This window comes from Euphorbia lathyris, chromosome 3, assembly GCF_963576675.1.
Source record: "Euphorbia lathyris chromosome 3, ddEupLath1.1, whole genome shotgun sequence".
Taxonomy (NCBI): Eukaryota; Viridiplantae; Streptophyta; class Magnoliopsida; order Malpighiales; family Euphorbiaceae; genus Euphorbia; species Euphorbia lathyris.
Window position 1 is genome coordinate 74,767,147 of NC_088912.1, and position 13,574 is coordinate 74,780,720.

Here is a 13,574-nt window from a genome sequence, read left to right on the forward strand (position 1 = left end):
CTAACGGAGCTGTTAAACGGCGATGACATCAAACCTTTTTGTCTAAAAAAAAAATTAGATGACGACAATCAAAATTCATTTGGTTTCTTATTGTTTTCTATTCCTATTGCTTTTGGATTAATTAGGAGGTTTAGACGTCATTTTATTAGGTTGATTGAGTTTTTATGAAAATGAATTTTGACCAATATATTCTCTCAATTAAAGTTTTTTTTTTTTGTCAATGAGGGTTAGTCCGAGTGGTAAGACGTTGAACCTCTGCTTGGGGTAAACTTACCCTTACCTAAACTTTTTTCTTACCAAAATTAAAGTTTTTTTTTCATGGGTTAGGCCGCCAAGACATCGAGCGGAAATGTTGCAAGAAAAAAGCATTTTATTTTAAACCGTTAACTATGAGTTCAATTTACACTTACCAAAACATCTATAGAATTACTGATCCATGAAGCTTCTCTTTTCCGATCTCGGTTTTCTAAAAAAGGATTCTAATAAATAGATCAATAAAGGAATTTCCGATCAGTTAGTCATTTCTTTCTATTAGGTTAAGAGCTTATCGAGTGATGTCCTTAATACTGAATATAATTTTCGAACTGCTTTTAATGGCCTGAAACAGTAACAAATAGTTAGGGAGAGGCTATATTTCGGTGAACCCTCTCTGATGTTTAAATCAATGAAGTACTAGAAAGTATGAGATAAGTTGAAAACACATGATTGACTAAAATAGTGAATGAATGACGTACCTGAGGCTCAGGTTTCGAGACTATTTATAGATAATTGAATACCTAAATAGTTTATACGCTTTTACACCTGTCAGTTTCCTATTGGCTTCGACCTTATTCTTTTATATCATTCTGCATTTCGTGGGAACTAGGAGCGTGCTTTTAGGATCTGGGACATCTATTGGTCCACGTGTCCGTTTTAGGTAGCTTTTTATAGATAATTTCTTGAATATGAGCCTTTGTGATCTCCTTTGATGGGCTTCTCGGATTAGACCTACCTCTTAAATTCGGTCAGACCTTTGTTTGAACCCGTTTATTTGGTACTATATCAGATGTCCTCCCTTCTAAACTTTCAAAAAAGCTCTTTAGGGCTTACTTTCACGATGAAAATACCATTATTACTGACTGAACACACTTGACACCATGATGTTATTTTAACGCATCACGTGAGCCGCCTCTTGAACATCTCATCATTAATATTTATACTATTTTGATTCTCCCAAAAGTTAATAATGAAGATCATTGAAATCTCCAATAATATTTCCATGGGAGAGATGATGTCGTAGCCAGATCGCGAAGTATATTCCATGAAGTTTTACGTCTGGCCCTTTCCGGACAACCGTAAAAACCGGTGAGCCTCCACTTTCCTTTTTCTCTATCAATGACCTCCATATCAACATGATTATTAGAGTAAGGCTCTGTTCTTTATCACTTAATTTCAGTAACAATCAGTTCAGTTCAGTTCAGTTCAATTCAATTCAATTCAGTTCAGCATTCAGTTTCAACATCCAGTTTCAGTATTCAGTAATTTATCATTATTTATTATATTATAATTATTTATATATAATTTATTATAATTATTATTATTATTTATCTATAATTTATCATAATTTATTATTATTATTATTGATAGTTTATCATTATCTATAAATTGGATAAAAGTCAAGAAATTAAAGTATATATCATTTAATAAAAAAATTAAAACTAAAGTATGCATCCATATTTAAAAATTAGGAATTGCATCCATATTATGAATTATTTCTCAAATTTACCGAATTTATCAATGTTAGGGATAAAATTACACAATTTTAGACGTTAGAGGTAAAATTACTCCTGACCCAAAACGTTATTTTTGCACTTTAACCCTTAATTAAAATAAAAAGTTAAGAGTTTGTATTCATATGAAGATTTGTATTTAATTTCATAGACTTTAAATTATATGTAAATTTGTATTTGTATGTAATTTGTATTTTTTATTTAAAGGGTAAATTCCAAAAACAACCCCTGTGGTTTCATGTTGTTCAAAAAAAAACCCATGTGGTTTGTTTTTACCAAAAAAAAAGACCGTGTTATACGCCGTTACCCGAAAAACGGAAAATGGCTTAACAGTGTTAAAATGGATGACGTGGCAAGGGGTAAAACTGTCCGAATTAAAATAAAAAAATAAAAATAACAAAATAATAAAATTAAAATTAAAATAGATAGAAAATCCACCTTTTTCTTCCACCATCTTCTTCTTCTTCTTCTTCCACTATTTTCTTCTTCTTCTTCTTCTTCTTCCACCACCATCTTCTTCTTCTTCTTCTTCCACCATTTTCTTCTTCTTCTTCTATTATCTTTTTCTTCTTCATGGACGGAATCTGGAAATTTCCAGATTTCTGGAAATTCCCAGATTCCGTCCATCCATGCTGATTCCCTTCTTCGTCGCCACCATTCCCCTCTTCGTCGCCACCAATCTCTTAGTTTAGATGAATAGGCGAAACTCACTGGTAAAATGCTTTGCGGTTATGATAAATTCTTCCGCTTAATACGTCGTGGGTTTGGTTGCCATGGATGGTGGTTGAGAGTTCTCGAACTGATGAAGCTGCCTTATGAATCCAAGCTCGAGCTCTTGCTAGTCCCTGTTCTAATTCATCTTCTCTGCTCGGTTTCACGACTTTCTTCTGTCAAAAATTATTACACATCACATTTCAAAATCAAAGGATCGTAAAGATTGCTCTAAATGAAATAATGAGAGATGGAATTCAAATTCAATATCATAAAAATTCAAACGGTTTCCAACTTTTTGAAAACTAATAAATGATTTCTTTTTAATCCAATCGGTTCTAGATAGAGAGAAAACGGTCTAGAAATCGGGAAATTCTGGAATTTCCATTAATCGGGAAATTTCCACATTAATCTGGATTTCCAGATTTCTGGAAATTTCTGGAATTTGTTTCATCAGAATTAAAAAAAAATAGAAGAGAAGAGAGGAGGAAGAAGAAGAGAAGAGAGAGAGGAGGAGGAAGAAGAAGAAAAGAAAGGATGAGGAAGAGGAGGAGGAAGAAGAAGAATGGAGGAAGAAGGAGAGAAGGAAGAAGAAGGAGAAGAACCTCCATGGAAGAAGAAGGAGAGAGAGAAAGAAAAATAAAAAAAATTTGATTTTCCAATTTTACCCCTTGCCACGTCATCCATTTTAACGGTGTTAAGCCATTTTCCGTTTTTCGGGTAACGGCGTATAACACGGTCCTTTTTTTTGGTAAAAACAAACCACATGGGTTTTTTTTTAACAACATGAAATCACAGGGGTTGTTTTTGGAATTTACCCTAATTTAAATTAGACTCATTTTTATTTAATTTCATAGGCTTTTATCGAGCCAAGATTTTATCAACCCGGGTTTTTATTTGATATTCAATTTAGTTTTATCTTTAATGATATATTTATTTATTATTGATATTATTAAATTTATTAAAACCATTATTATTATTATAAGCTTATTAATGTCCAATATTATCATTAAAATTATTTTAAAGTCTAATATCATCATTATTGTTAAGTTCGGTTAAGTTCGGTAGCATTCAGTTAAGTATAGTAGCATTTAGTTAAGTTCAGTAGCATTCCGTTAAATTCAGTTCAGTTCAATTCAGTATTCAGTAGCATTCAGTTCAGTTCAATTCAGTTCAGTTCAGTAGCATTCAGTTCAGTTCAATTTAGCTCAGTTCAGTTCAGTTCAGTTTTTTTCTTTTTAGCGATAAAGAACAGAGCCTAAGACAATAGTGAGCACCAACTGGCTTCCTTCCAGAATACATATAGCCCCCCTAGCAACCTTCAAACCTGATCCTACTGTGAATAATTTCCTTTCTACTATTAGAAACCAACGTCTCACGGAGGAAGATCATATCCGGTTTGTGAGCTCTAACCAGCTCATGTAGTATGGGAACTGCCTTGGAACCTCCCAAGTCGCAGCAGTTCCAACTGAGAATTTCATATATTTAGGCAGACCCTTTTATCGGGCCTGCCTATTGTCCGTTTTTTGAGTTAGACGCCTCTTGGATTTTACCAGAATCAATATCCATTGTGTAATTGTGGATTTTTCCACTAGTGTTCACCTTATGTTAATAAGGTTAAAATTATACTATCCGATAAATATAAATATAAGATTACAGAGTTTTGAAAATAAATTAAATCTTAATTGGGCTAAATTTTCTCCTTAACAATAATAAAATTGCAAAATTGTATTTTATAAACTTTTAATAGATTTTTAAATCTTAATGGGCTAAATTTACTCCATAACCATAATGAAATCGCAAATTTGTATTCTACGAACTCTAAGGTGCCGTTTGGTTCGCGAAATAGAATGAAATGGAATAGAATGACTATTCTAAAGGAATAGAATAGCAAAAAAAAATGGAACATGTATTCCTTAAGAATAACTATTTCTATGTTTGATTTGTGGAATAAGATATAATGGAATAAATAATTTTTTATTTAAAAGACAACATTGCCCTCAAATGCAATTTCTTATTTCTTTTAAAATTTTAATTTAGGATAAATTATTCAAATATTTAATACATATTATTTTTAAAAATATATATAAAAAATGGGAAACATTAAAGCCGAAAAAAACACGAAAAATAGAAAGAATATTAAAAACAAAAAAAAAACGGAAAAAACATTAAAAAAATGAAAATCTAAAAAAGATGGAAAATGAGAAAACGTGAAAAAACGCAAAACAAAACATGAAAAATTGTTAAAAACGTGAAAACACAAAAGTGGAAAAATGCAAAATTCACGAAATGGAAAAATATGTTAAAAACAGGAAAACATGAAAAAAGTGGGAAAACGAAAATCGCAAAAACGTGAAAAAAAGCGAAAAACACAAAAACGTTAAAAACACAAAAATGTTTTTCACATTTTTAATGTTAAAAACACGAAAATGTGAAAAAACGTTACACATAAAAATGTGGAAAAAATGTGTTTATAACGTTTTTCCATATTTTCGTGTTTTTGGTATTATTTTTTTTACGTTTTTTCGTGTTTGTTCACAGTTTTGTATTTTTCACGTTTTGTCACGTATTCGTTTTATTCAAGTTATTGTTTTTTTTTTGGCGTTTTTTCGTGTTTTTTTCGCATTTTGTTACTTTTTCATGTTATTCACATTTTTCATGTTTTTCGTTTTTTTTTTTTTTGCGTTTTCTCATGTTTTCGTGCTTTATTTGTGTTATTCACATTTTCATATTTTCACTTTTTGTCACATTTTTATATTTTAGCATTTTTTTCGTATTTTCATGTTTATCACGTTTTTGTGTTTTTTGTTTTTTCGTTTTTTCATGGTTTGTCACGTTTTTGTGTTTTCATTTTTTCATACTTTTTCACGTTTTCGTGTTTTTCATACTTTTCATGTTTTTGTATTTTTCACGTTTTGTCACTTTTTCGTGTTTTTGTTTTGTGTTTTTTTTGTTTACAATTTTCACGTTTTCGTGTTTTTCACGCTAGTTCTAGTTTTTCGCGTTTTGTAATGTTTTCGAGTTATTCATGTTTTTCATGTTTCATAATTTTCGCATTTTAACATTTTTTAACGTTTTCCCCATTTTTTCTAATCTTCACATTTTTTTAAGATATTAAAATGAAGAATGACTATTCCACAAAAACAAGGAATAGACATTCCATAGAAAATTCCATGGAAAAAATTCAACCAACTATAGAAAGTCATTCTCATTATATTCCCTAGAATAGAACCAAACGAGCCCCTAATAGACTTCTCCTGCTCAATTCTTCCCTTTTATTTTGTTTTATTAACTTAGAGGATTGCAATAACATGAAATTGTATATGGAATTCGATTAGACATTAAACTGAAATCGCATACTCGTGTTACTATAGATAAAATGCACATTATTGGACAAGCTCCTGCACGGAACCAGAAGGCTTTGCAAGCCATAAATAATATGCTTTTGCTCATTAATAATCCTTTGATCACATGTAAATAAGCATCCAACATGCCTAATAGCAATCTCTCCAATACCAGTTAGGAAATGCAATTGCAGCTCCCCAACGCAACATTTAAATCGGCTTTTCTAACACTAAAAGTTGTAAATCAATACAAATATCTTAGATCAATGTCAAAATTCAATTATAGATTTCAAAAAGAAAGACCAGAGAAGTTCAATTTGTATTGTTCCAAAATAAGAAAATCAAGACACAGAAAAACATGAATAAACCGGCATATCCTACAGATCAAAAATACTAAACACTTGAATACTGGAATGAGTAAATCTCCTACCCAACTGAAACCGGGTATAGACCATAAGAAGTCATTCACTTTTCTCTTAAAAACCCTTCTTCTAAAAAACCGGATTCTAGAGACTCACTGATAAATAATAAAATTTGGCAGATTACTCGCAATGAAAAAGGCTTTACAGATGACAGACAAAATGTAAGTCTTCAGACATCTCTCATTCCTTCCCCATGTCAAGTCCAACCGAAGTTTCATCTCAGACTCAACTAGTTCTTATACATTATGCACCACATTTTAAAGCCGGCTAAATTTATGCAGCACTGGTGGTGTCCATCTCCATTGGTTCTCCAGCAGCTGCTGCACCATCACCTGCTTTCTCGTTCACGCCAGCATTGGCATCTTCAGCCTGTGGTTGCTCTTCATTTCCCTGAGGAGGAGGTGTTGCTGGTGTTTCTGGAGTAGCTGGCTTGGCTGGTCTCGGTTTTGTCATTATTGGCCTGCAAAACCTGTGGAAGAAAACACCATATAATTCAACAAAATGTCCATCCGAAGAAACACCGACTCATATTAACTTCATGTGTAAAAAGTTATAGCATTCCTTGCATACATAAAAGCTGTAAGACAAAAGAGACACGACTCATTAAGTTCATGTAAAAAGTTATAGCATTCCTTGTATACATAATAAAAGCTGTAAGACAAAAGAAACACAACTCATATTAAGTTCATGTAAAAAGTTTTAGCATTCCTTGTATAAGGTAAAAGCTGCAAGACAAAAGAAAAAAAAAAAAAAATATACCGGTCAACAGCTTCTGCCTTCTTCCTCACATCAGCTGACAAGAGGACTGGACTGGCATATTTCGGAAGTGAATCCTGATGTTGCTTTTTCTCTCTTATCCAGGCTTCTGCTTCAACACACTCATTTAACACCTACAAAACATCAAATTGACGGATTAGAGAAACCAACTAAATGAGGAAATCAGTATGTTTGGGCAAAAAAAAGATATGATGGAATAATTACTTTCTGCTTTTCAGCCAGCTCAATGTGATCAAATTTAGGATCGCTAGACACTGCTACCTCTCTGTAACTATTAACACAACGAACAAGTTGTTCAATGACAGATCCCCTCTCTGTGTGCTCCTTGAACCGCTCTTCAATGGGATCACCTTGCTGCAATACATCATTGATCATGCAACTCACATGAATTCTTAGTAGATAGAATAAAATAAAATAATCAGAGAAATTTATACATAAAAAAGATACCAACCTTTTTAAGCTCCTCAAGCTTGGCAGTGTAAACACCTTTAGTTTCATCTTCACCGTCTTCATATAACCAATCTTCAACCTGCTGCAGTTTGGTGGTCAACTCTTCCCTCTCCGAATCAGTGACAAAATCATGGTATTTGTCGTTAAGCTGGAACAATGAACAGACATTACTAGCGCCCAGAACCATCAATAACAATTCCAGTGAAAAGATGGCAAGAAAAATATACCTTATTCCTCATATCATATACATAGGCTTCAACAGCATTTTTCCTGTCTTTTGTTTCTTCCATAACCCGATCCTGCAATGCCATTTCAAACTCCTTTTCTATTGCTTTCTGCACATCATCTGGCGGCATTCCACCATAAACTATCTCTGCCACAGGTATGTTCGTCTTTCTTACTTTCTTCTTTGGAGCCTCAACCTAATCACAAGAACAAGCAACCACCAAGCAATTACAGCAATTGATTCAGGAGCAAGAACAAGAATTGCATCCAAAAATGAATTTTTACATAAATATTCATTTAGAGAATTTACCTTGGCGTCCGTTTCCATCTTATCCCCGGACTCCGGAATGCCATTTTCAGTCCCATCTTGCATTTTGACATCATCTGACTCGTTAGAATTGGGAGCAGTAGCATCCACAGCAGCTTCATCAGTGTCCATCTTGGAAGCTTCTTTGGAGGGTTCCTTTGTGACAGGAACTACAACCTCTTCTTCCTCCACAAGCTACAACAACAATTGAAAGAAATGGCATTGTATTAAAGCAAAAATCAAAAGAATCCATCTAAAATAAGCAAAATCTCCAGAAGACTTACCATTGCTGACTCAACAGACACAATACCATGCCCATTTAGTCGAGCCTTCACCTTCACTTTTGCTCGCTCACTTGTTGAGGACTGGAAAGGACCAATCTGTGATAGTTCATAAATTTAAGGAAAAAAAATTAGCTGCTGCAAAATATAAGTTGTATCGACTGGAGCAAGTTCACTTCCTACCGTGTAAGTGCTGATTTTAGCTGGCACCTGCAGTTCACTCACATCAGCATATTGGACATCAACAGTGAATGTCCCTGACCTGTAAAATGTCAAAGCCTTAACACTAGGTATGGGGTTTCCTTTTGGGAAGACAACAGTGCTTTGTTGGTTATCAGATGTTCCAGTCTGAGAATCCGGAGCAGCACCTTTCCATGACAATGCAATAGGAAATGGGAAGCTCTCATTGACCTGAAAACAAAACAATAAAGAATCTAAGAAACCCATTTCACAAATAAATTGCACAAAAATAGACCATGAGAGAGCAAGTAGATTGGGCGAATATAACCCAGTAAAACTACTACTAAGTAAAGAATTTAGGATATCTTCTTTATCAAACAAATCAGCAACACTGCAAATATAATTTTTCCTGGAGCTAGAATCATGTTGAAGTAGCCAAAGCCAGTCTATCTGCTGCCTAATGCAGAAAGAATATAGAATGTGACAAGTCATTTGAAGTAAGGCCTAACCTGGAACTCCCTAACTTTAAACGTGGGACTGAGAATAGCACACTGCAAAGCACTTCCTCTAGCAACACACTCACTCGCATTCATTGTTCGCCTAGGTTCCTTTCCAAAGAACTCAGTCATGATCTTAATTATAGCTGGGACTCGTGAGCCAGAACCAACAACCTCAACCATGTGAACATTCTCAACTGTTAGATTAGCATCTTGAAGAGCCTTCTCCAAAGGCCTCTTCACCCGTTCCAAAATAGGAATACTTATCTGCTCAAATTCATCCCTCTTAATGAAGCCTCTAACATCTTTCTCTTCCATCAAGCATTCAATATTTAAAGGTGCTTCAGGATTGGCACTAAGAACCTTCTTCAGCTTCTCACATGCAGCCCTCAGCCTAAGACAAGCCCTAGCATTCTGGTAAACATCAATCTTATACTGTTCCTTGAATTTCCCAGCAAAGTGATGAAATAGAGCCTCATCAAAATCTCTACCACCCAAAGACCGATCAAACGAATGAGCCAATATCTTAAGTTGACCCTTCTTATATCCAACAATACAGACTTGCATGCTTGCGTGTCCAACATCAACAAATGCAACATTCAATTGGTCATTCTCGGGCAAGTCTGTCTTATAAATACCATATGCCAGGGCTGTTGCCGTAGTTTCATGAATCAAACGGAGAGGATGCAATCCTGCAATTACTGCTGCATCTAATACTGCCCGTCTTTGTAGGTCGGTGAAATAAACTGGAATCCCAATGCAGCAATCAGACACAGCTGCATTTAGATTCGTCTCGGCTATGCTTTTCAAATTTGAGAACACCATTCCCAGAACTTGGGTTGGTGTAAATGTCCTCATTTCTCCTAAATACCTTGCCTGAATCAGTGGGAACCCATCAGGACCTTCAATTACAGCAAAGGGTAATGACTTGATATCCTTTTGCAACTCAGGATCTGAGAATTGCCGCCCAATCAACCGTTTAATCTGCGAGATAGAATTTTTGGGGTTCATCATGGTTGAAGCAGCTCCTGCAGTCCCAATGAAACGTTGTTTATCACCAAAGCACACAATAGCAGGAGTTTCACGCTTAGATTCATCATTGAGTACAACATCAATCCCTCTTTGTCTTGCAACAGCAACAATGCAACTCTCGTTTCCAAAATCAAATCCAACCACGCTCATTTTTGCAAAACTTTAGGAATTTAAAGGATAAACTGACTCCTGATCACCTGCATAAAGCAATTTAAGCCAAATGATTAAACAGTTCATGAGTCTAAGGGCGTTTATAGCTTTTTCACCATAAAATTGTAATCATGCATGGAAAACCACCCCCTGAAAGAAAATCTTATAATATGAGCATCATGCTATATTCAATCAAATTAAATCCTTCGAAATACCCAAGAAAAATGGGATCTAGAGAAATTTATAATGAACTAGAGCAATCCAGTTTCAGCAGCACGATCTACACATACTCTAAAACCAGGACAAAAATAAACCAACCACGTACCACAACTGCCTATCACACACTTATAGTTGGCTTTAAAAATCTATCACACACCTATAGTTGGCATTAAAAACCTATCACACACCTATAGTTGGCTCACTTGGACCTCATGCACACAAAATCGTTGATATGTCATCTTTGACATATGAGGTTGACATAACAAACACGCTTTCTCTTTTTTCTATAGCATGCACATGCGACCTCGTCTGTCAACAATGATAGATCACGATTTTGTGTACAGAAGGTCCGAATGAGCCAACTTTAGGTGTGTGATAAGTTTTTAAAGCCAACTATAAGTGTGTGATAGGTTATTTAAAAAGTTCGGGGCGCCAATAGGCAAAAGTTGCCAAGTTTAAGGGTGTAAATATGCATTAAGCCTAGTATAATCCATGCATCTGATCAGACCATGTAATGCTTCACTTCAAGATAACTAAACTACTACAAACATTGCCAAAATACTTAGCTATGTAGTTCGAAATTCACATAAAACAATTACTACATCTTAAATTTGAAAACTCGCCCAGTAAGATAAAAATGAACAGATATTGTCTGGCATATTTACTTCTTCGGTTGCAAAAACCAACAACAATGCATGTTACCATGTGTGCATCAGGAAGAATACAATTGCAAGAAGTGCGGTCCTATGATGAAACAGTTGGAAAAGCCTCAACAAAGTATGATAAACAAAGCAAGGCAAAGAAAAAACAAAAGGAAAAGAAAGATAGAAGAAGGAATTCGATGATAAAACTAGTGCATAGAATACCACTAGCAATGTGCATAAATCTATCACAAAAATTAGCCAGTCAATAGGCCGGAATTACAGAACTCTACAAGTACACGCAAATACTAATACATAACATCATTAACATGCATAGGCCGGAATTTCTATAACCTAAACGACTCAACAAAATCCGAACTAAAAAAAGCTAAAACAAAACTTAGAACTTATATCTAAACATAGCAACCAAAAATAAGAACAATCAAAAGGAGCAGCTAAAGACGATCATCAAATCTAAGCAATCAATTAGCCAAAAGAAAAAGCATCTGAACAAGGCACGGAAAGTTAAATCTAAATGATCAAAGAAGAAAAGGACCATACCAAACCTAAATCTCGAAGGAGAAGTCACAGATCTACAAAATGGAGACGAGAATGAAGGACAAGTTATGAAAACCTAGATTCAGTATCGGTGAATCTAATAAAAGATGCAAAAGTTGAGAAGCTATTGTGTACCTTAAAAAGAGGAAGAGAGATTAAAGAAAGAACGGCTTTGGCGATTCTAGAATTCTCTTCAATGAGAAGAGAAGGAGGCGCAGCGAGGAACACTAAAATATGAAGAGGTGAAATAGTCTGTTCAAAAGGTATTTTGGTATTTTAAATTTGTTTAATTTTAATATTTTAAATAAATGCTAAAATAAAATAAAATTCAAAAAGGAAATAGGAAGACAAGAGAAGCGGAGGTCATTGGGGATTCGAGGTGGTCCTGGAGGCGTCTAGACGATGTTTCCTTCGTGTTCTTCTAGAAAGATCTATAAGCAGGTGTTTATTTCTGGGCTGGGCTTTTCTGTTTTTCGGGTTTCAATTTCATGCCAAATAAAATGTTACGATGTATGATTTTTTTTTTTTGGAACTATCAATTAGACTCTACGTGTAAAATAGTACCATAACATTTAAAAAAATGTACAATTTAAATTTTGATTATAGAACTAAAAAAAGCCTTTTTATGAATCGTTTGTCACTAATCAGATTTAAAAGTTTAAAATGATAGACATGTAGAAAATAAAATGAAAAGATTATGTCTCAAAAAATTAAAAAGGAAAATTAGAAGTAAAAAAGATTCAACATGATGAATATTGAAAGGCAAAATGAGTAATAAGATGCAAAATATGACATACAATTAGCAAAAAGAGAAGAAAACATGAGACATACTCTTAAACCATTAAATAACAGGAAACTCATTAATGGAATTATCTAAATTTAACTTAAAGAATGACACTATGAAAAATAAAAACCAATCTAAGACACAATGAAAACCAAAAACATTGATAAATAATAATATGAGTAACAAAAAGCTAAGTAGATGAACTAAAAATTAGTAGGAAGAATTGTCATAATCTTAAACTCTTAAGTTATGTTTGGTACGTTGTAATGCAATGTAATGTAATCAAAGTTGTAATGTAATGAAATATAATAGTGATTCCAATATAATGTTCGGTTGATAAATTTTAAAAAAATGAATGAAATGTAATTACTATTACAACACTTATGTTTGTTTCATCAAATGTAGTTTTTTTTTTTAAAAAAATTTGCGTAAAGCGCTTACATTAAAGAAGAAAGAAAAATCCCCACCAGACCCGGATGTGATTCGAACTCATGACCTCCCAAGGCATAGGTAAGCTCTCAACCACTAGGCTAAGAGCTTCACCACAGTAGTTAAAAACTTCAATTATTCTCGAATTTTCATATGCATGGGAACATCATCGATATATAATGATTAAGAACTTGCTAGTTTTTGTTCGTTTTTCCCGGTTTCCTCAGTTTTTGCCTTTTCACATTTCTTTTTTTTTTTTTTGCATTTGTCGTATTTTTAGTTTTTCACGTTTTTTCTCATTTTTTTGTTTTCCATGTTTCATATTTTTTTCGCTTTTCACATTTCTCCATTTTTTATATTTTTTGTGTTTTTCCATTTTCACATTTTTCCCGTTCTTCGTATTTTTCATGTTTTTCTCATTTTATGTTTTACCGTTTAATAAGAATGATGGATAATGCGTATAAATAATAAATAATTATATTATAGTGAGGGTAATGGGAATTCATGTCTATTTTTTATGTAATCACCATTACATAAATTTGTAAAGAAAAATTGAATGATGTAATTGTGATTCTATTACGACAAAACAATATGACTAATCTAAACATGGTAATGACCATCCATCGTAATGGGCATTCCATTACAACATTCATTACAGCGTACCAAACAAGGCCTTAGTATTGTCAAATAGCAAGAGAAAATCATTGATATAAGCGTTTGGAATATCATCTCCATAACTTATATTTCCAATCATATAAATTTTTTAAGAACTCAATTCAAAATTCAACCAAAAGTAAA

The 13,574-nt window shown here is 33.6% G+C and overlaps 1 protein-coding gene across 2 annotated transcripts; it reads right to left on the reverse strand.

The window, feature by feature from the left end:
• Positions 1-6,124: 6,124 nt before the first annotated feature.
• Positions 6,125-11,855, reverse strand: LOC136222290 (heat shock 70 kDa protein 15). Of its 2 annotated transcripts, XM_066009879.1 has the most exons (11): positions 11,699-11,823; positions 11,567-11,598; positions 8,976-10,192; positions 8,470-8,697; positions 8,290-8,385; positions 8,009-8,200; positions 7,701-7,895; positions 7,475-7,621; positions 7,228-7,377; positions 7,006-7,136; positions 6,125-6,715 (listed from the first exon to the last, which is right to left on the reverse strand). In XM_066009879.1, exons 3-11 carry the CDS (start codon positions 10,143-10,145, stop codon positions 6,520-6,522), a joined length of 2,505 nt encoding a protein of 834 aa, XP_065865951.1. In that variant the 5' UTR covers positions 10,146-10,192; positions 11,567-11,598; positions 11,699-11,823; the 3' UTR covers positions 6,125-6,519. The 2 variants fall into 2 exon arrangements, with proteins under 2 accessions (XP_065865951.1, XP_065865950.1); XM_066009878.1 differs by lacking the exon at positions 11,567-11,598 and having other exon boundaries at positions 11,699-11,855.
• Positions 11,856-13,574: the final 1,719 nt, after the last annotated feature.

Bases quoted from the DNA above. Each gene is read 5' to 3' on its own strand.
- LOC136222290 (XM_066009878.1), bottom strand. From the start codon at position 10,145: ATGAGCGTGGTTGGATTTGATTTTGGAAACGAGAGTTGCATTGTTGCT. The intron at 7,896-8,008 runs GTAAATTCTCTA...TCTTGTGATTAG, and splicing joins AGATGGAAACGGACGCCAAG to GTTGAGGCTCCAAAGAAGAA. The intron at 7,378-7,474 runs GTTGGTATCTTT...GATGTATTGCAG, and splicing joins AGCTTGAGGAGCTTAAAAAG to CAAGGTGATCCCATTGAAGA.